The sequence below is a fragment of the Sinohyriopsis cumingii genome, chromosome 17 (genome assembly GCF_028554795.1).
Source record: "Sinohyriopsis cumingii isolate HCF-2022 chromosome 17, ASM2855479v2, whole genome shotgun sequence".
NCBI lineage: Eukaryota > Metazoa > Mollusca > Bivalvia > Unionida > Unionidae > Sinohyriopsis > Sinohyriopsis cumingii.
This window is the reverse complement of record NC_142977.1, coordinates 73668289-73690652: the sequence shown is the minus strand read 5'-3', so window position 1 is coordinate 73690652 and position 22364 is coordinate 73668289. Positions and strand designations below refer to the sequence as shown.

The 22364-nt window shown below is 35.8% G+C and overlaps 1 protein-coding gene across 2 annotated transcripts in view; it reads right to left on the bottom strand.

Moving 5' to 3' along the window:
* Nucleotides 1-22364, bottom strand: part of LOC149779239 (uncharacterized) — a 33263-nt gene that overhangs the window by 5882 nt on the left and 5017 nt on the right. The window contains exons 2-9 of one of the 2 annotated variants that reach the window (XM_089939822.1): nucleotides 19298-19441; nucleotides 18847-18929; nucleotides 18346-18383; nucleotides 16115-17012; nucleotides 14278-14348; nucleotides 12793-12867; nucleotides 6298-6422; nucleotides 5302-5427 (exon numbers count right to left, since the gene is read on the bottom strand). In XM_089939822.1, the coding sequence (XP_089795948.1) occupies nucleotides 6373-6422; nucleotides 12793-12867; nucleotides 14278-14348; nucleotides 16115-17012; nucleotides 18346-18383; nucleotides 18847-18929; nucleotides 19298-19432 (1350 nt within the window). In that variant the 5' untranslated portion in view covers nucleotides 19433-19441 and the 3' untranslated portion in view covers nucleotides 5302-5427; nucleotides 6298-6372. Of the gene's footprint in view, nucleotides 1-689; nucleotides 780-3136; nucleotides 3233-4232; nucleotides 4358-4793; nucleotides 4869-5301; nucleotides 5428-6297; nucleotides 6423-12792; nucleotides 12868-14277; nucleotides 14349-16114; nucleotides 17013-18345; nucleotides 18384-18846; nucleotides 18930-19297; nucleotides 19442-22364 lie in introns of those variants that run through there. The other variant, XM_089939823.1, reaches the window with a different exon arrangement.

Genomic DNA, 22364 nt, shown 5'->3' with positions numbered 1-22364 from the left:
TTGAATAATGCAATACGCAGAGCTATCTCTTGGATAGTTGACACAAACAAATGTTTAATTTCAATAATATGTTTGGCTGAGTTTCCAAATATTACTCATATCATGAGCAAACTTTCGATCTTTGACCCGTCTCATAATATTCTTTGAAGTCTTCTCAGGGTGGATCAGCAAACCATTTCAAAATATTAATCTTCTTTTGCTACAGATTAGGAAACGTTATAAAATACACGTTCGGTTTGTCAGCGTGAATGTATTTGTCATACTATGATGCATGTACAAGCTGTTGTATTGATGTGATTGATACGTTTTAGTTTTGGTCACCATATACTGAAGTTCCATTTAAAAGTTGAAAAATGCATACCTGATAAAAAATATATTAAGTTCGCATATTTGTTTAATCATGCATATATTTCAAGTACTACAATTGGATTTTGTGCAAATGGATGCAATATACACTGCTGTAATCATCCGTGATGACAGGTTACCCGAAATACTTCTACAGAGCATGATGAAGAGGAAATCTTTGTGCCTACTTCAATTCTTGTGTTTCCTCAACTGTAAATACTTGTTTGCTACAGGAACATATTCAACGCAACTTAGTATGATTACTTTTGATTATCATATTTATCACATGACGTAATATGCAGATTGAACTTTAATTGTGTAAATATTCAACATGAGCTACATACCATTTTCTTCCCATATTGAGCCATTGCCGACCAGTCTGACAGAGTCATTACTTTTCCTCCACCAGAATTTGCCATCGCTGTTAAAAACTCCTGCATATAAATTGAATAAAAGCGTAAATAATTACACGCTCTGCAATACTTTTACTTGACAACATATTTTGCTGCACACAACATCAATTGCCACCAGGTCTCTGCTACGTTGTCATGATGTAGCATTAAAATATGCATATGAAAGGACACAATAAGATTCCACCCTACGTGTGCTCGTAAACAGCAATTTAAACAATTTAAAGACTTGTTTTGTCCCAACAGTCATTGTCTCAACTTGTTTCCGCACTTTAGATAGCAAAACTGAGAAGCTCACCTTTTGTTGCACTTTTCATGCGCTGTGTTTTGTTGAATAATGTCTCCATCACTCTCTGAATTAATAGCTAAGCCAATGGAGCAAAGGAAAATTAAAGGTTCTATAACAAACCAATTGCTTACTTTCAATTTTGGATACAAAGTTTTGATGAGGTTGTCGCTTTGTAAATTCGTTTTTCCTGGGGTGTATAAATCCTTTTCAGCAACCAAAATCAAAGGTAAATGTGTTTTATTTTTCCATTTTAAGTATTACCAAAAAATAAAGTACATCACAAGATGATGTTTTCTCATCAGATAACAAAACTGACATATATATATACGATATATAGTATTATGACAAACTAAATGAAACATTCTAAAATAGATGTAAATTTTTCTCCGTAAATAGAAGTCATTAAAAGTACGATTACAAGCAAATTAGGGGAGGGACGGAGACAGATGTACAGCATACCCGACATACATACATGAATAGTAATGCCGGTAGCACGACTGTGCATATTAAACTAGATGCCTTGCGATAAGAAGTCCAGTGATCCTTTGGATTGTTATAAACCCTCGACTGGGCACGTGATGCATTTTATAACATTTCAGCAAAGGCAGCAGTTTATAATTTATTTAACCAATCAGAACAGATAACGCTTATAATTCATATAATAAACGAATATATACAACCGCAAAAAACAATAATCCCTTTGTAGTACAGCCTGGGTTAAAATCTTTTTCTGGGTTTGAATAATCGCTAAAGTAACCTCCTAAAAAGTCAATTACACCATATTATCACTAGGGTGCTACCAATTTAATATTAAAATAACATAACTTGCTCCACACGTGTCATAGTACCTGAAGATAATATGACGTAACGCAACTGAAGGCAAAGGTTATTACGTGTCAGACAGTTGAATCTCGTTCAATGTAAAATGACTAAACTATGCTGCAGGCTCGTCAAATCATTTATTCAATATGACTAACAATGTAATGAAATTTTACATTAAGAAATGAATCGAAACGTTCCAGCATTTTCTTGGCCAAGGCTCGGGAAAGTTGGCACATACACTCATGCAAAATCGTCTATCGACCTCGTAGAAATATATCTTCCAATAAGTCAACGAGCAGATTCCAAGGCTGGAATATATATTTTACGACTTTGTTGAAGCCAAAAATCTAGTCCGAAGCATGTTGATCTCACACGCCCGAATAATATAATTCATAGATCGTCTCAATCAAATTTGTATTAATTTTGAAAGACTGGTAACTGATAAACTCCCTACAAACGGATATGAATCACAAATGTCCAAAAGGCAGTGTATATTCTGTACGCACCCGTACGGATGTCAGGCACATGTAATTAATTACCAGTCAACCCGCTTTATCACGTCATGAAACATATATTGTACCTTGTGCCGAGTTTGAGCCTTGGAAGTCAATGAAAATAACAACACACACACACACACAGATATATATATATATATATATATATATATATATATATATATATATATATATATATATATATATATATATATATCTTCCAATAGGTTTCATTCTATTGATAGAGTGATAGAGCATTAAACTGACAACATCTGCAATCAGAACGAGCGCGGAATTTGCTCATAAGGTTTTTTTACAATTCCAGTAATCGAGGTTAGCTGTCAACAGAAGTGTATCGAAGTCCAAAATCAAAGTTTGACTCACATTCCTGCCGAAGAAACGGCCAGAACAATTTGTAGCAATAGTAAAATTGTTTGTTTGAGCAATATTTTAAATTATGACTAGAAAAGATACCCGACGATTATTGAGCAAAGCTATTCATTTCTCCAATAGTTGACGATTTCCTGTTATTCAATATTAAGGTAATAAATGACAACGATACTAAATTTTCCAGCAACCCGATCTATCAAACATAATAAATATAATTTCTTTCGGGAAGAGAATATCAGTATCTAAAAGTGTAATTTCATTTGACTATAAATTAACAAAAGCATCTGCGAGTGACTCAAACCAATTAGAAGAGTTATTAGTGCCGAATCTTCAAGCACATCAACCAATTAGAACAGTGATTATGTATTCCATTTTATTTGTCTTACCTTATCATAATTGTTGCCAACAGCGACTGTATAAACTCGTAACAAAGGGATCTGCATGCTAATCGAAATAAGTCGTCTAGCAATGTCTTCTTTTTCCTAAAAAGACAAGATTACATAAATCATATATATATATATATATATATATATATATATATATATATATATATATATATATATATATATATATATATATATATATATATATATATATATAGTTTGGTGGCAGTAGAAGGCAACAAACTTGAGTTGCTGTGCGTGGTAGAAATAGGGAAGAAACGGACGGGCAGATTAGCTGACCACATCAAAATAAAATATGCACCGTCTAACGGTGGTCGTACTGATTTATTGCCTGACTTCTCATCTCAAAACTCTGATAACTTGTATTTGATAACAATCTACTTCATTATTAACATCATTCCATAAATTATGCCTTGTAGTAATTAAGATTTCCTGCAGGCGCTTAGAAAATAAAACTGATTTAAAGTCATTCGTGACTTTAAATCAGTTTTATTTTCTAGCGCCTTGCAGGAAATCTTAATTACTACAAGGCATAATTTATGGAACATGATGTTAATAGTCTATTGATGTCACTGAAGAAACATTAAAGAAACAGAATACTGATGTGCGTAAACACAGTTAACACTTAGGCCTCAAAACGTATTTTAAATGCAATATAATTACATTTTCTTGCACGTTTGGAAATATAATTCTAATGGAGATACAGTTTAATATTAAATTATATTATCACTTGAACATTTTGAACAAATATTGTATGAAAAATGCAGCTAATTCCTGAAACAGCATTATGTTCTAAAGGTCTAATTAGACTGATGTAGAAGATTAAAAATGAGCAGGAAACCAGAATCATTTGTAGTTTGACATAAAGCAACTCATATGAGAACATTTCTTGCAGCGCAAGAATCCTTCTTTCAGAACTAATGCTTTCTTAATGCTCAGTTCTCTAATGGAGCCTTATAATCAGTAATACATACTAGTTCCTTTTGTTAGTAATATTGCTGCTTATAAGCCGAAAATGTCTTTAGATTGTTTAAAAACTATATTCAACCAAACTGATTACAAATAACTAAAACATAACCATGTCTTCGTCATATTTCTCAGACTCATCTAGACCCCCGGTCAACAATCTGTATGTTGGTCGTCCGTCCGTGATGAGCAGCAACCTTGGGCTAAATTTGAAGCCTCTCAACCTCGGTGCATACGCTACAATAGGAAATTGACAGCCTGGGAGTGATTGCATACAATTGCATCATTAGGAGTGGATATAAGCATAACATACATGAACAAATTAATCCATGTGGCCAATGACAGCTGTAGAAAATGTGACTGCTATAGTGAAGTAGGTTAAATATTGACTTTGTTCTTACTTAGAAAACAAAATAGATAACGTTATGTATTGATATATCAATTACACACACATATGTACACATACAAACATATCTCTCTCTCTCTTTCTATATATATATATATATATATATATATATATATATATATATATATATATATATATATATATATATATATATATATATATATGTTACGAATTATTAAATTTATATGGTATAATGTTATTACCATACAAGTATTATTACTCTGTATTAAGTTTATTTTGTTAGATATTTAGATAAAAAAAACTCACCACTTCCTAGCAATATTGCCTGACACAAATTAACTGCCCAGTACATGGGGGTGGAACCTTCTGGATAAATCGTATCTGAAATTAGAGAGTATATATGTACCTCTAATTGGACACTTTTTACATACACCATAGAAATATAGATTTACGTCTTTACTGCGTGCACCATTGCAAGACGGATTTATTTCTTTATTACATACATCATATAAAGACGGGTTTACGTCTTTATTACATAAGCGTTTGCAAAACTGGTTTAGGTATGATTACAATTAAGCTTTAAAATATCTTAGTTCCTACAGTTCTTAGTGTAATCTTAAAATCCAACTATTTGCGCCCTCTCTCCAATGAAACATCACATTTATGCGAGACCTTCGGTGGGGCTTTTATTATTTTCCCGTTAATTTTCATAAAGAACGAGTAAATAAAGAAACAAATACGAAAGGAAAGAAGGACTAGTATTATACAGAAATAAGAAACAGGAGAATGTTTGGCTTGTTTTCATTCTACTTACGTATATGTGTCAGCACTTCCTGGTATTTTGTCGTAAAGTGTTGAAGCACAGATGTCTCATGGCCAAATGTCACCAAAGCAATGTGTTCCATTAATCCTCTCTCCATCGGTTGCACCGTTTCTATTTCTGTAATAATAATAATAATAATATCATCGCCGTCGTCTTATCATCATCATCATTATCGTCATTAGTAGCTAGAAGAAACAGATCAAATGCCATCTCCAATGAGTTTTTAAAATACGTAAGTCCCTGTTTTCCTTTTCACAATATAACAACTTTAATGAGTATTTGTATAATATGCGAGGCCTTGCTTAATAAAATAATGGCTCAGTAATTACGTTTACCACATTAGTTTCTCAATTTCTCACTTCATTCGAGGTTGACAATTAGCTTTAAAGATATATGAATTGAGGTCTTCCGTATGAAGTATGTAACAAAGAATTATAAATTATCGACTGTTATGTTACAAGTCTTGGCTTGTGTCTTTTACGATCTTTTCCTCACATTATGTGGTTCTATTAAACACGGACATTGACAGTATGCACCTATTATATATTGTTGTCTTCTTCTAAGTAAAACTGACTTTTAATGGCTTATTATTTGAACAATGGCTTCCACATCACATATATTTCAGAGATAAACATTCGTTGCCAAAAAGGCTTGCATATTAAGAAATGTGGCAAGGATACGAAGTTTCATATAGAAAAAATGGCAGTCGATCAATGTACAATTAACTAATATTTTCGTTTCTTTTATGTGATATTTTGCTAATTGGGTCAAAGAAAAAGATTATTTAACCACTACATAGATAATGATATTTAGTACTGCATATGCATACAACTTCATCAGCAGCCCATACATTACAACACTAAACAATATCACACTCTTATAACTTTAACTTTCTTTTGACTAATTCATTTTCAGAATATATGGAACGTGTATTAAAAAAACGATTTCAGATTTTATCAAACAACAGCTATATTGGAGAAATTCTACCGTTGATGAAGTTCCTGAGGAAGTCAAGGATATCCCCCCAGTATTCAGCCACTGACGCTGAGGTATCAAGGCATATTATTGTGTCATGTCAAATCCTATGGACCTTGACTTCAGGATTTCCTTAGCTGCAAGTACACAGAATTCAAATATATATTTACGGTAAAAACAAACTTATGAAAAGCACGCGTACATATACATACATATACATACATAGGCCTATATACTAAATCAAGAGAGTGAGCGAGTGGTCTATATATATATATATATATATATATATATATATATATATATATATATATATATATATATATATATATATATATATATATATATATATATATGTTGGGGTTTGGACCGACACAAGGAAATCCGAGTCAAGGGTTTATATTATTTGTCTCCCCACGAGGCTTCCCGAGTAGGGAGACATATAATATAAACCCGCGACTGGGATTTCCTTGTCTCCGTCCAAACCCCAACGTAGAATATTTTTCTCACCCAATATTTTCCTTTAAAGTAAAAAGAATTCTTCACTAGTGTTCATGTCCAATGTTTACATGCGGTGCATGAATATAAATATGTTAATGAGGGCTGTGGTGTGACCGTTGCGTCCGAAGTACACAGTTTATACGCGTAAGCCAAGAAAAGTAATAACATCAAACGTCGCATAATAGTGAGATATTATCACATTTAATATATGGATGTTATATAAAATTGACAATAAATAATTAATATTTATTACAGGAAACAGTTTTATTTTCATCGGTTCCAATTTTGAAAAATTATTTTGTAAATAATAAAACGATATTGGCTACTCAGCTCTACTGTAGTTATACTTAGTACAAGCTGTAACGAAGAGTAACATCTTTCTTTAGATTATTCATGGGTAATTGGAGATCGTATATAACTATTCTTTTATTTAGAGGAGGTGAAACTGTGTGTGACATGCTTGTGTTGTCCCTAATATTGATTGCAAAATTACCCCCGTGTATAACAGACCATCCAAAAACGGAATCTAGCGGATAACCATGTGCTAAACTTTCACGTTCAGGGATTCTTTGAACATTTATTTTTTTGTCCTAGAAATATGGCAAGTTCTACAGTGAAATTTGCTTATGGATTGATGTGTTGACGGATAAATAATTCCTTCTGGCTGGTAAGTGCATTATTTGTCATTAAATAGTGTAGGTATATTTTTCATTCAGCCGGGGCACAATGGTAATGCCTAACAAAATTATAAAATAGCATGTTTTATATAACACTTTTCTGGCTGTTACTAAGTTTTCCGTAGTTGTTTAGACTTGGGAGGCTATGAAGTGTATAGGTCTATAGTCTATGTGCATGGATCAGTGTTTTATGTTATAGTTCATTTCACACAGCATTGAGAATTTTATCCTATCTGTAGCACAGTCATTTTTCCGGTCAGCGTCATTAAATGTAGATAACAGTATATAACTTGTTTCACACAAAGTATTTACAACTAGTCAGGTAGCTTTAGCTACATTTAATGACGCTGACCTGAAAAACGTACTGAGCTAGGCTTGCATATAGATAAAACTGACCATGCTGTTTGGCACGAACTAGCATAATATCAAACAATTCCATATCGTATGCGTTTGTGTCTTTGTCTCTCTCGAAATGTTTTTTATGGTGTGTTCTCAAAGATGGATTTACCTTAAGTTACTATGTTTTTGTTATAGATTTGTTGCTGTTGTTGTTGTTGTTGTATGATCTTAGTACAACTACGTCAGGCACAGCAGAAAACAAGGGTTTCTTTTTTAAAAAGTAGTTCTAAGCGCGTGGACACTTGACTGAGACGACTGGTCTGAGATGACTAGAATGAGATAAGAAAAGTAAGGATAGCAAAACAGCATATATATATATATATATATATGTATATATATATATATATATATATATATATATATATATAGAGAGAGAGAGAGAGAGAGAGAGAGAGAGAGAGAGAGATGTGTGTGTGTGTGTGTGTATGTGTGCGTGTGTGTGTGTGTACTTAACATGGAGTTCCCCTTGCACTTGTCACAAATAAACATATATTTTTTTCATTCAATACTTTACTATTTGAAGCAATTTCTGGTCAATTGATGAAACACAAATAATATGCCAACCTTATTCTCTCTATCTTTGTCACCTTTATATATATATATATATATATATATATATATATATATATATATATATGTATATTGCTGAGTTTGACGGAACAGGCAGGAAGATTTTATACATGAAGGTACGTTCTTAATGTTTCGGCCAACCATTCAACTTTTGATCAGAAAGCTGTGTCGTCTATGTATAGTTACATAACCAAACTAAAGAAGTCAATTGTTAACAAAATGTCCATAAGAGGAGTTTGAAAAATAAAATGTTTTGTTCATAAAGTTCAAAATTAAAGTTTATTTATTTTAAATTGGCAGATGACACAACACCACGCTCGTGACCAGCTGTAACAGAGTTAGTGCTCGTACGTGTATGCATGTATTTCTCTGTTTGAATGTTTGCATTAAAAAATTGAATTGAATTTTTCATTATACAAAACATCAATATGAACAAACAGTGTATATTTACAAAAGGAAAGAAAAGTATATTGATCTGTGAATTACTTCATGCAATACAGTTAGCAGCAATTAATCAATATTGTTTCATACACAAATATCAAGTTATGCTTGAAGGGAACATATTAGATTTGACGCCTGAAGGCAGTCGTCCGTGTATTTCGTAATTAGAGTATACACTCAAACGGTGAATCTAACATTACACTGGTCCCTACTTGTATAGAAGTCGTCTGCTTCAGAGATAGTTGTGCTATTTATTATGGCTTTCAATGTGCTGAATTTAAATATTACAATTAAAACAAATGATTGGTTAATGTTTCCAAGATATTTAATTTTTTACATTTTACGTCTATGTATATTGTGTAGATAATAGTGTGTATGTGTGATTTGGATGTTTAACGTAGTTTTAACAATGTTTCAGTCATATCGCTACGATGTCTGCAGTGTGGCAGTTTATAGTGATGTCTAGCACTGGATCATCATACAGCAGACACGTATCATGATGTCCCACCCAGTCACATTATCCTGACACAAGGCCAACCAGTCCTAACACTCTTAATGTTGAGTGCTAAACGAGGCAGCTGTTAGTACCATTTTTATAAGTCTGTGTATGACTCGACCGGGGATCGAGCCCACGACCTCCTGCATCCAAGGCGGGCGCTCTAATCATTAGGCCACCGGAGCGGTGTGCGTAGATAGTAGAGTTTTATTCATAAATTGTAACCCTAGGTTTTTTCATGTGTTTGTGGCTGCTTTACATGGTGATATTTCACGTGTCCTAGTTATGTAACACTTTAACAGCAAAAGGGTTATGGGGGCCCCGTGTGGCCGAGTGAAAGCGCTGTACGTCACGGATCACTGCCATCTCACCTCTGTCTGCGTGGGTTCGAGTCTCGGATTCAGCCAATGTGAGTATGTGAAAAAGCTTGCCAGTAGCTTCTAGTGGGTCGGTGGTTCTTTCCGGGGTTTTCCCGGGTTCGTCCTCCACCATTAACACTGGCCGCCATGTATAGTCTATCATGTGCTGAAAAATGGCGTTAAACCGAACAGCAACAACAGCAAAAGGGTTATGTAAATACAATTCATTATGAAACAAAAGGTAAAAATCCTCTTATGTATTTATATAAGTACAAAATTTAGTCCTTAGTCAGCGTCTGCTCTGTGCTTCATGGCTTGTCTCTGGCTTCATCAAATGGAGCATATTTTGTCAATGTCCAGCAAGCATTCATGGACTCCATTTGCTCAAATAGAGTTTCTCAATTGTTGCAATGCCATGGTGAAATCGCTCGCAGTGCTCGTAGCTCACTGCTCCGCAGTTCGGTGGGACAAATCTAGACGAGAGTACAAAAATGTATCTTTAGTGACATTTTGCAGCCAAGGTTTTGTATGCCTTGAGGAAGTTTTCCCCAAACTTAGTGTAGTTGTCAGCCTTGTTTCTATTTTTTCCCTACCACGCAGTATACGGTCAAATGCATCATCTCGAAGAAGTTCACGAATCTGAGGACCAACGAAGACACCTTCCTTTATCTTAATTTCACTTAACCTAGGAAAGTTTCCACAGAGGTACTTTTAAGCTGCTTGTGTTGTGTCCATGGCCTTGACAAAGTTCTTCATCCGACCCAGCCTCGTGTGGAAGGGTGGTAACAAAATCTTCCCTGATTCAACAAGTGCTGGATGTTGAACACCTTTCCTCCCAGGCTCCAATGACTGTCGGAGTGGCCACTCTCTATTGATGGAGTGGTAATCTCTCGCACGAATATCCCATGCGCAGGAAAATTAGTAGTACTTTGTGTATCCAGTCCGCAGACCAAGCAACAGAGCAAAAACCTTCAAATCGCCACAAACCTGCCAGTGATGTTGGTCATAGTGTATGCACCACAAACTTTATTTCATGTTTTCATAGGTTTCCTTTATATGGACTGCATGACTAACAGGAATTGATGGCAAAACATTGCCATTATGCAGCAAAACAGGCTTAAGACTCGTCATCGATGAATCAATTAACAGTCGCTAATCATCTGGAACAGGAATGATGTTGAGGGCTGCCATCAAACCATTGATGTTGTTTCAGGCTATAAGATCACATTCCAAAAAGAAGGATGGGTCAAGATCACGGAACATGGAAACCCTAATGTCACCTGCCAGGAAATCCAATTGTTGTAGTCTGGGGCCCAACAGCTCTGCCTTCCTACTCTTGGATAGTTCCAAATCCCTGACAAAATGATTTAGTTCACTTTGTGTTATAAGGCATGGTTCAGAGGAGGAGGATGGGAGAAAATATGGGTCATCTGACATTTGATGATTCAGAACTAGAAGTTTCATCCTCTTTATCTTCGTCTGACTAAAGTGAGAATGATCCTGGTGCATCAGGAACCGACATTGCTTCTCTGTTGGGCACTGGGCATATAGCTGATGGAATGTTTGGATAATGCACAGTCCACATTTTCTTCTTTAATACACCTTTTCCAAATGGAAGCACCATTAATAAAAAAAGATTGCTGATATGATCTGTTGGCCGACTCCAAATCATCGGCACTGCAAAAGGCATAGATTTCCTTTTCCTGTTCAACCAATGGCGAAGATTTGTTGCACAAACGTTGCAACATATGCGTGGGGCCCACCTCTTGCCCTGATCTCCAATGTTTCAGCCAATATAAAGGTATAGGCTTTCTTAACCACAGTGGTTATCCTGCGCTTTTGTGATGCAAAAGTCACTTCACCGCAAACATAGCAGAAGTTATCTGCATTGCTAACACAAGTACGAGGCATCTCTGCTCACTTTAGTTAAACAGAAATGTTTCCCTTTGCAAAATCAGACACTGACAAATAAGAGGGTACGGCACTGTATGATTTCTAGAGCTGATATAAGGAAATTCGTTCAGCAGAGTGATGTAAGCTTCGTCATGATTGCATCATCCAAGACTTCTATGAATAACATAATGCAATTCAAATCATATATGACGCAATACCAACTTCCGATTGCATCATTGTTTTGATTAAAAAGCAAGTACTGTCCAAACCCAGTGATAGATTTATTCATTGACCCAATCAAATATGTATTTTAGTCATTTCTGGTTTAAATGGAGATTCCTTCCTTTTATAACTGACTTATTCTCATCCATTTCATTGTCAATGGTCGTATATTCGTATATACTGACTCACACTAGAGTCAATCAACAATTGTAAGCATCATTTTCGTTCTCAGCGATCCAGAATTAGTCAGGTTTAACTACATTTAATTCGGAAGCATGTTCGCTGTAAACCAGTGTCATCAGATCTCTACTTCACTGCAATTTATGTTTAACCATCTTGTCCTGTAGAACATTGTTTCTAAACGGAAACGTCTCTCGTTCAAACCCTTTTCTTTATATACACCTGTATATAATGTACCACACGACTATTACTTGCTGGAACAGATTTAAATTGCAGTGACACAAGGACTTTTGCTCAATGAAAGCACGATGCATAATCATACTAGACTGTGCATCAGACAACCTAGCCTAAGTGACTTCTAAGGATACAGGATATAACTATAGCAGTGGTGAAATGTCTAGTGGCGTTACTTATCATATATACAAAGGTCTATTCATTCACAAATGATATCATAAGTTGTTTAAAATATTGACAGTGCCAGTGGTCTTTAGAAACTGCTAATGAAAGACAATATAATCCACAGAAATTTCATACGCATACTACGAAGATAAATGTACATTTTATTTCATATTTAAACAATGAGAATTATATAGATGCAATTCGTGTTCTAATTTATCCAACGAACTACACACACACACACACACACACACACACACACACACACATACATATATATATATATATATATATATATATATATATATATATATATATATATATATATATATATATATATATATATATATATATATATATATATATATATATATACCTTTGTCATAGGTTTCCTGGCCAACTGAGTCCCAATATTCTTTTGGTAAATGAGTCGGTACTATAGATGACGCATCTAAAAGATATACAAATTATGGTTAGCACTGTTTTAATTCTCTGCATGCTTCCGCAACGACAATAGTCCTCGTGTTCAAATTATACATCGTACATATAAAAGTCAATTCGTCACAAACTGCAACCTCCGCTGGCGCAACGAGCATACGGTACGTATGAACTGAGATTCCAAGCACGTGCTATTTGTCATACTGAATGCTGATATATGTATATTTTGATTTTGACCTTGGAAGTTTCTACAAACGAGTTATATTTGCTGCTTGATTGAAAATTCCATTAACTTGACCCTAAACCTTGTCCTTGAATTGTCTTAGATTTTGATATCAAGGTTGTTAATATTAAAATTATTTCAATATCTTAATATTACGCTTAGTCTAACTAATACTATTTCGTATGTTCTATGTTTTAAGTTATGAATTATATGTATCAGATCATTTATGTATTTAACATAGTCTTTGAAATTACGAAAGGCTCATTAATAACTTCGGACTAAATCACTCTTTTGGGATTAATGTGAATTTAAATTGTGATAGAATTTGTCGGACGTTTGGGGATTAAATTAACGATAGTTTAAGTTCCTTTAAAATTTTCTTTTTGCATTCCAGGAAATATATTATTTGTTGAGTTTCAAAAAATTTCATGATTGTCTCTTTGTTTAATTACATAGTTTAAAACCATATAATCATAACTTTTTCTCCCCCCGTTCTCTCTCTCTCTCTCTCTCTATTTCCCTCTGTCTCTCGCTCTGCATACATATACTGTAAGTTCCTTTACAAAGTTCATTTCGCATTCTAGAGAAATAAATTATTTGTTGAAATTCGCAACAATCCATGATTGTCTCTATATTCTATTACTTAGCTGAAAACCATATTATCATAACACATACACACATTTTCTCTTTCTCTCAAACTAAATACGTTCATTGTCATGGGAAAACAGCTTGAATCTACAAATAAAAGTAGAGAGATAATCTGGACTCTAGCATGATTTAATGACAGGATAATGTCCAAGCAATATTTCCATAATAGAAGAAAAGAAAAAATTATATGATGAACGGTCTGAAAACAGGTAAACACCAGGTCTATACTCGGCTGCTTGCAGACAAATATAATTAAATATTAGATGATCTTGTAAATCGCACATTAATCAAAGTAATTTTCATACTCGTTTAAATATTCAGACTTATTTAAGCATGTTGATTCAAGCGAAGCCAAAAGTAAACTTTACGATGAGCATTAGCTTATCGCCTCGCAAAGTTAGATCAGAGACAGACTCATAGTTCATGGTGAGTCAAATAAATTATTTATTACCTGTTTCTATTTTCAATTTGTTTTCATACATGAGTCTTTTGTTATTTCTCTTTAGCATTTCCTTAAGTGTAATTCTAGCAAGCGATACAAATGAGACTAACTTGCTTGTGTCAGGGTCTTTGAAGCGCCAAAGACAGCAGGTCTAGATATGATACCACCTCCGATTTTATTCCTGTAATAAGAGAAGACCATATTTTAAGACGTTTACTCTTACTAAATGATGTATGTATGTATGTATGTATGTATGTATGTATGTATGTATGTATGTATGTATGCATGTATGTATGTCATTGTGCTTGTGCGCTTGTATAATTAAATCAGAAAGCATGACAAAATATGTCAATAAAAGTGTCCACACGGTTTGACACACAAACATATTGCACAAAGTACTTTAAAAAAGACCTAAGCGAAACCTTCTAAAGCTTCGTGAATGAAAACACAAAAACGAGTGATGGCTGAATGCCATAATTATTAAAAGTTTGGCATCTAACTGATGCGATCGGACCAATCCTCGCTGTCACTATTGAGTATATGCTGTGTATATATACGTAAACATATATTTAGTTCTGTAGAGATTCATAATGTGGGACCTTTAGCGTCTGAACGTTGGCCTCGGTTACAATTTTGCTATTAGTGTTATATTGTGCACATCCATCTCTTCGTGATGCCTTTAAAAGTCTCAACTCTTCATTATAATGATACACATATATACAACAGAACATTTATGAAGGCATTTATGCAATATTCATGAAGAAAGGCAGATCGAAAAGTTTTTAAAGGTTATTTGTGCAAGTATGTACGAAAATAATTGTGTATAAACTGTTATTGATGCCTCCTTGTAAGAAAATAGATCAAGGCTTAAAGACCACATATGGTCGCTATCTCAAAGTAATACATAGGTTAATTTACGAATCACATATCTTAAATGCAAAGAAACATTTATTTAAAGACATCTTCGAATGGCTGAAAGTACTCGCACAATACATATTATTATTGATGAAGTTCGTGAGCGTTTATTTATTCTTTATAATTTTGTCTACCAAAGACAACATTGCAGTTTAGTATGTAATTGATGTGATCTGGCCGTTTAACATTGTCACTAATCAGGATAAGCTGGCTTAAGCTTTAGACACGCGTAAACAGATGTTTAATTCTGTAAATATTCATAAAGAGAATACTTTGCATGGTATCATCTCTGGAAACATTTACAGAGAACGTTGGCGGCGGACACCCATTTGAGATTAGTTTTATATTGTGCACAACCATCTCTTGGTGTTGTCTTTGAAAATGGCCAACATTCCATCGTACAGATACAGACGTAAACAATGGCGCATGTATATATATATATATATATATATATATATATATATATATATATATATATATATATATATATATATATATATATATATATATGCCTGTATTCAGCATTCAGAAGGAAAGATAAATAGGTAGGTTCTTTGAGGTTAGTTTAGTAAGTAATTGCGACAGTTTGTGTTTGTAAAACATTATTGAAGTTTCCTTGTCAGAAGACCGACCACGATGTAAAGAACATCTCTGGTCTGTATCTAAAACAAAAGACCTTGATGAAGTTCAAAGCAAATGCATAACAGTGGTCATATTATCGCCTGCAATCTTGCAAATTACAACATGTTTCATATTTAATGTCATCTCTGCTTCTTACTCACTTCCAGTCACGCGTCGCTCCTCAGATTCATAAACACCTTTATCCCTAAATGCCTGAGAGATTAAAAGTGTCGTCCGTTTGGTATTTTATTCATATATTACGTTATCCTTTTAAAGCATGGATTTTAAAACTCGCTTGTTTCTTCAAACAGCGTTCTTGCTAATCCTAGCTATCTATACATGTATAGGTGAATAAATCCGAACAACAGGATAAATGAAGGAACTAACAAGTGGAAAAAAATATATTTTAACCTATTCCTTTCCTCCATGCGCTCGGTCTTCACTAAGTTGTCATCTGTGATGGGTTTGTCATCGGTCTTCACGAAGTTCGAAGAAAGTGTCAATCCCTTCTTCTGTCTGTTTGAACAAGTCGTGTTTCCTTTGGACTGGAAATGCTCGGTTTTCTTTAGATTAGCATTTCGACTGTGATTTGTACTTCTATGCTCCTTAACATTAATTTGGGCAGATATTTTATTTTTAACATCTTCCGTAATTCTCTTCTGTCTATTGTCCTCTTGTGGGTCAGTTTTTACACTCTTCAAACCCAATGAATCAATGCGAATAAACTGAAGAGATGAATTTCCTTCTGTAGAACTATCCTTTCTATTTCGAACCTCTCTAATATCCAGCTGCTTCGGAACTTTAACCAAATTCATATTTTTGGCTGGTTGATTTTCATCAAAGTTTTGAGGTTTTCCTGCCAATTTATCAATGTCTGATGCATGCATTTTCTGTTCGTCTAAGCTATGTGGTTCTTCAGTTGGTAACAATTCATTAGATTCCACAATTTTGGCATCGGATTTGTTTTTTCGTGGTTCCCTATCCACAGCTCTCTTAAATTTCTCACGCGCTCTTTGATGTGCAGGTTTAATTTCACTGCATTCACAGTCGCCAGCTAACTCATGGATGTTGATGCAGCTTACAGAACCACTCCCACCTTTCAAATGTTCATGGCAGCATAAATGATCACACAACCGAAACTGTCCTTTTTTCAGTTGATGGTCAAGAGTGTCTATACGAGTAGCAAGCTTGTTAATAGTATCGACCAGAGCGGAGGCATTGCCATAATTTTCATAATTGTTATGGTTGTCCAAACTGAATCGCTTTCCTCTTTTCATTCTTTTGCTGATTTCTCCTGTTCTCGAAAGCTCTATAATAATATGTTAATTTGGATGAATATGTAGATTTACAGACATAGTGTGCAACACATATATTTAGTCCAGTAAAAATATTTAAAGAAAACAAATGTGATTTTTTTTATAACGATTTTAAATTTATTCGTCAGCACTAGTAAGCTGATAAGTAACGTGTTTAAATATAAAATCACTTTGCGATATAGAGAAATTCTAGGTAGACATTGAATTAACAAATTTTAAAGTCTTCATATCCATTTGTATAAGTCTCTAATATGTTTGAAAAATTAAATTAGTGTCTAATCATGTACACTGATCATATTCCTGTTGACAATAGACCCTGTAAGCGAACCGATCATTATTCATCATCAAAACTCAAATTATATTTTATATCTTCTAATTTTTGTACACTGAGACAGATGTTGCACTTACAGAATATATTTCCAAAAGATAATCTACATGTAGGTATACGCAGATGTTTTACACCAGATGATATATCTAAACATGAATATCCATTTTCTTCCCGAGACATAAATAATACTAATCCTGTTGGGAATGGTCTTTATGTTTTATTTTCGGTTTTTACAAGATTTCACTTGAATTATTTATAAATATGGTTACTTCTCTCTCCATCTGCGTGCATTAGAAGTTGGTCGCTATCACGGGGTAACTTATCCATCTATCTATATATGCATTTGCTACCATCAGGATGATTTAAACATTTATTTGAAGCTACAATCTAAACTCAATCAATGTCAAGCACAAATACACACACACACACACACACACACACACACACACACACACACACACACACATATATATATATATATATATATATATATATATATATATATATATATATATATATATATATATATATATATGTATATATGCGTGTGTGTGTGTGCAGAGAACGCGACAATCAGAAATATGAATCGTGAAGAGAGGAAGAGGGGGTTGGGCAGAGGAGTAAAGAGATGCATTGTGTCGCATATAATTTGATAATTCTTATAAATTTCTTACTTTATCATGGTACACCACCGTTTCTTCTGCCAAAAAGAAAACTCTGCTTGGAGATTTATATCGTAGCCAAACCGTTATATAATGGTCCTTTTCAGATTAATGAAACTCCATATTAACATAATTACACAATTTGCCAAGAAATACGGACTGAACTCGATATTTCACAACACACTTATCTGTGTAATCAACCATAAATCCATCGTCCAAATATTTCGCGTCGTTTTCTGTCAGTCAGTTCATACGTCGTTTTTTTTCAACTACAATAGTGATGTGTAGCAAATGTATTAGAAGTTGTTGTAATTATATACTTAGAAGTTTACAGACCGTTAATCGGAATCGGTTCCTCGTCAGTATTTCTTGACCTGAAATTAAAACATTCTTTAATGTTTCGACTTGCATTGAATATACGATATTTGTATTAATTGTTATATAGGATATGTATTCCTAAACTAATAGCACTGGATAGCTTGTCCAAGATATAACCATTTTGCTGAAGGTAAGCACTAGAAAACAAGAAATTCAATTGCAAGCAGTCTTTCACCTACAACATTAGTATATGTGGATTGCATAAGGCGACAAACATGAAACAGATAGTTAAACAAAATATCGTTTCCTATGGACATCTGCTTTATGATGGTGGTTAAGTATTTCAGGGAAATACCTGGGCATATAATAATTGTCCATCAAATGCAACTGCATTTCAATTGACGTTACCATTACGACACTTTTCACTGTATTTGCATGTCATGTTAGCACTCAAGTAAAACATTTTATTATTATTATTATTATATTATTATTACTATAATTATTATTATTATTGCTTACGCGGTAGGTATCTGTAAGAGGTTAAATCTTTTCATCATCGTCTTGGAAGTTCCACTGATTTCTTCCACTCTTAATGTGGGCAGCTGAAATAATAATGATAATAATAATAATAATACAATTGAACTTTAGTTATCTGTGTATCATCATACAAAGAGTAATATCAAAAACAGCAACGGCAGCAACATGACATGTACTAAACCAAACGTACCCCCAACGCTCATCTCATATATTTATGAGCCTAAAATTAGCCTCACAGTTCAACCTTCAAGGTCGTCGGTAGAGGATCGAAATTGCATGACAAGGTTCAGCTGCGAAATTTTGGTTTTGATGCACGGCTCACTCTAGTATACCGACAGCGGAGGTTGGAAAATACAAATTTGGACAATTTACTTATTTTTGCAGTAACATATAAGTATTCCTGACAGTTTGAATAACATCTTAGATATGTTACCTCTTGCTCCATTTCCCGAGCATCTCTACGCATGACAGATCTCCTATAATGGTTGACGTCGGGTTCGAAGATCTCATCCGACGAATCCTCGTCACCGAGACCACTCTCCTCTAGGTTGATTAGCAAGCCTGCCATTCCATAAACCTGTTAAATAGTATTATAAGATAGGTCCCGATTACATAATTGGAAGAATCCACACCTGATTTTGGTCAGCACGTATGTTTAGATATAACAACTATTACGTAAACGAATTCTGGCCTGGATATAGTATAAATATATAGATACATACTGTTATTGTTGTTACTGTGACATGTCCATGGTGTTGTATTCCATAGACGTTATTTTACTTCTTGACGTTCTTAAAAATAATGTGTACATTCAAGCAGCATCATATATTGTAAAAATTGATTTGCAAAGCATTGTAATATGTTGCATGGCTTGCTCATGGACGCAGTTATAATTTTTGCAAGAGAGAGACGCGAAACCAACACGGTTAGTATCTCAAACAAATAATTTATTTGTGTAAGTTACACAGATAACATTTTACCATCACTTATAGTTTTGAGAATTAAATCCTAAGGATTCTACTAAACTAGCCACCTCAAAGTCTAGTAAAATATCTTGGTTGCTATTTAAAACATAAAATATGTCAGGTAGACGAAGCGCCATTCACAACCCATAATCAAAATCATTTACAAAGATATTATACAAAAACTCTATCCACAACCCAGAATCACGGGTAGACATTAGGCACACAATATATATTAAAATTCATAATCGTTGGCAGCCCAGTCTCGGGAAACCATGAGAGTAGCGCCCTTGGAGTGTCGTCTGTCTCTGGGATTATGACATCGTCTGTTATGGATGTGCAGGCTTATACGCGAGTGACAGTCCCTACTGCAGTTGGTACAGATGTACTCTTCTTTCTCTCACGGTTCTCTGCTGACAGCTGCCCTCTCCTCACATTAGCGACTGCTACGCCCTTGCGGACCGTCAGTCTCCAGATGCCTCAGTCATCGGCCTGCACTTCCCAGCCGTCAATTGAAATGTCGCATGCCTTCATGTCCCTCTTGCAGACATCATTGAAACGAGTACAGGGCGACCGACTCTGCTGGTGTCAGCAGCCAGCTGTCCATATAGGACGTCCTTTGGCAGCCTCGCATCCTCCATGTGTATTTCAGTCATCGAAGTCGGCGTTCGTTCGGCAGGGAGTACATGCTGAAGATACTTGCACTCTGCACGATATCGTGTGTTGGGCGCGGTCATGTCAGCTGATTTTCAGGATGTGGTTTATGCACTGGATATATAATGAGTTGGGCCGGCGCTCTAGCCTCATGTAAGTGCTCCAGGTCTCACTTCCATATAGAAGACCCTCTTCGTTAATCGGGCCATGGTGTTATTTGCCTTTCCAGTCCTTCTGTCTAGCTCAACATTGAGCGAGAGAGTGTTGTTGATGGTTAATCTCAGATAAGTAAAGTTGTATTAGTTGATGGATTTTTGGGATGTGCGAGGTCTGGGCCTGATGTCCCACACGCCAGAGAAAAGTGAAACCTCTCTCAAAGCCTCTTCGTTCCAGGTACTGCACCTGCGAGTGCCACGTGAGCATTTGGCTCTGCTGGGCAAGAGGTTACTTGCATATGGCCTCTCCTACACTGTCCACAGCAGCACGTTTATGCGGGGCTCTCTGTTTTAGCTGAGCCTGTTGTGTGGTGCGACCGAGTGCCCATCGGTATAACTGGGTGGGCAGACTGTCTAAGAAAAGGAACAATCTGATTCCTAACCCATGCCTTGTCAGGCAATTCGTCTATGAGAAAGGAATTCTGATTCAAAGGTCCCCGGTCTTGTGAATATCTTCGGGAGAAGGAAAGGCTACGGGAGTAAACCCAGACAGCAAATCCGGAGTGGAGCTCCTAAGAAGTCTGGGTATCAACTACAACTTCCTTCCGGCAGCTTCTGCATCCGAATTGGTGCTCAGCATTCCTATGGACCGCACCAGCAGGGAACAAAAAGGGAAACCTGATGTCAGGGCAGCGCAGGCTCACATACACCACTCCCAGGCTTGCGCCCTGGAGAATTCACTTCAGCCTCGCTGGAAACAACATAGAAGCTGGCAGTCTACGGGTTATAAGCCCCACCCGATTGGCGTAGGGAATGGGCGCCACTGGTCAGCTTCGACGGTGTGAGTGATCATCACGTCCCACTGGCCAACTACCGCTCACCTCAAGCCGGGCAGACCCCGGTCAGTAAGATGTTGGCCCGCAACCGTCTGCCTACTCCAGTGTGTGTCTTGAGCTCAGTGTGCTGCTGAGCATGACACGCAGGCGGAATTTTCACACCAGACAAAAGTGAACTATAAACCAACAAAGAAGACTGCAGTTCTTCGATTCGCAAGTTGTAAGGTGCGCACCATGTGCACAGGAATCTCTGACGACCTCAGAGAGGTGGACGACACCAGGAAGACCGCCATCATCGACATACAGCTCACCAGACTAAATCTAAGAATAGCTGCCTCTAGTAAATCAGGCTCGCCTTCAGCGGCTCCCTCAGAGAGGACAACTACACCTTCTTATGGAAGGGTCAAGAACATGAAGAGCCCCATCAGTACGAAGTTGGCTTCGCCATTAAAACACCCTCCTGGCCTCAGTTGTGCCTCCGTCAGGGGGTACTGATCGCCTCTTGTCCATCCGCCTTGTCACTGTTGCTGGTCCTGTCAACATCCACAGTGTCTACGCCTCTACCACTATATTTTTAGAAGACCAACATAATCAGTTCTATGGGCAACTAGACAATTAGATCAAAAGGTGCCCTTAAGACGAGCCACTATTCCTCCTTGGTGATTTTAATACCATAGTCGGTGTGGACCACGAGTCATGGTCTACCTGCCTTGGTCACAATGTAATTGGAAAAACAAACGAAAATGGTCAGAGACGGCTGCAGCTGCTTACCTACCATGACCTGTGTGTTACACAATCTTCTTCAAGTGTAATCCACAAGACAAAGTATCCTGGAAACACCCTAGGTCTCATCGCTGGCACCAGCTCGACTAGGTCACCACTAGGCACTCTGC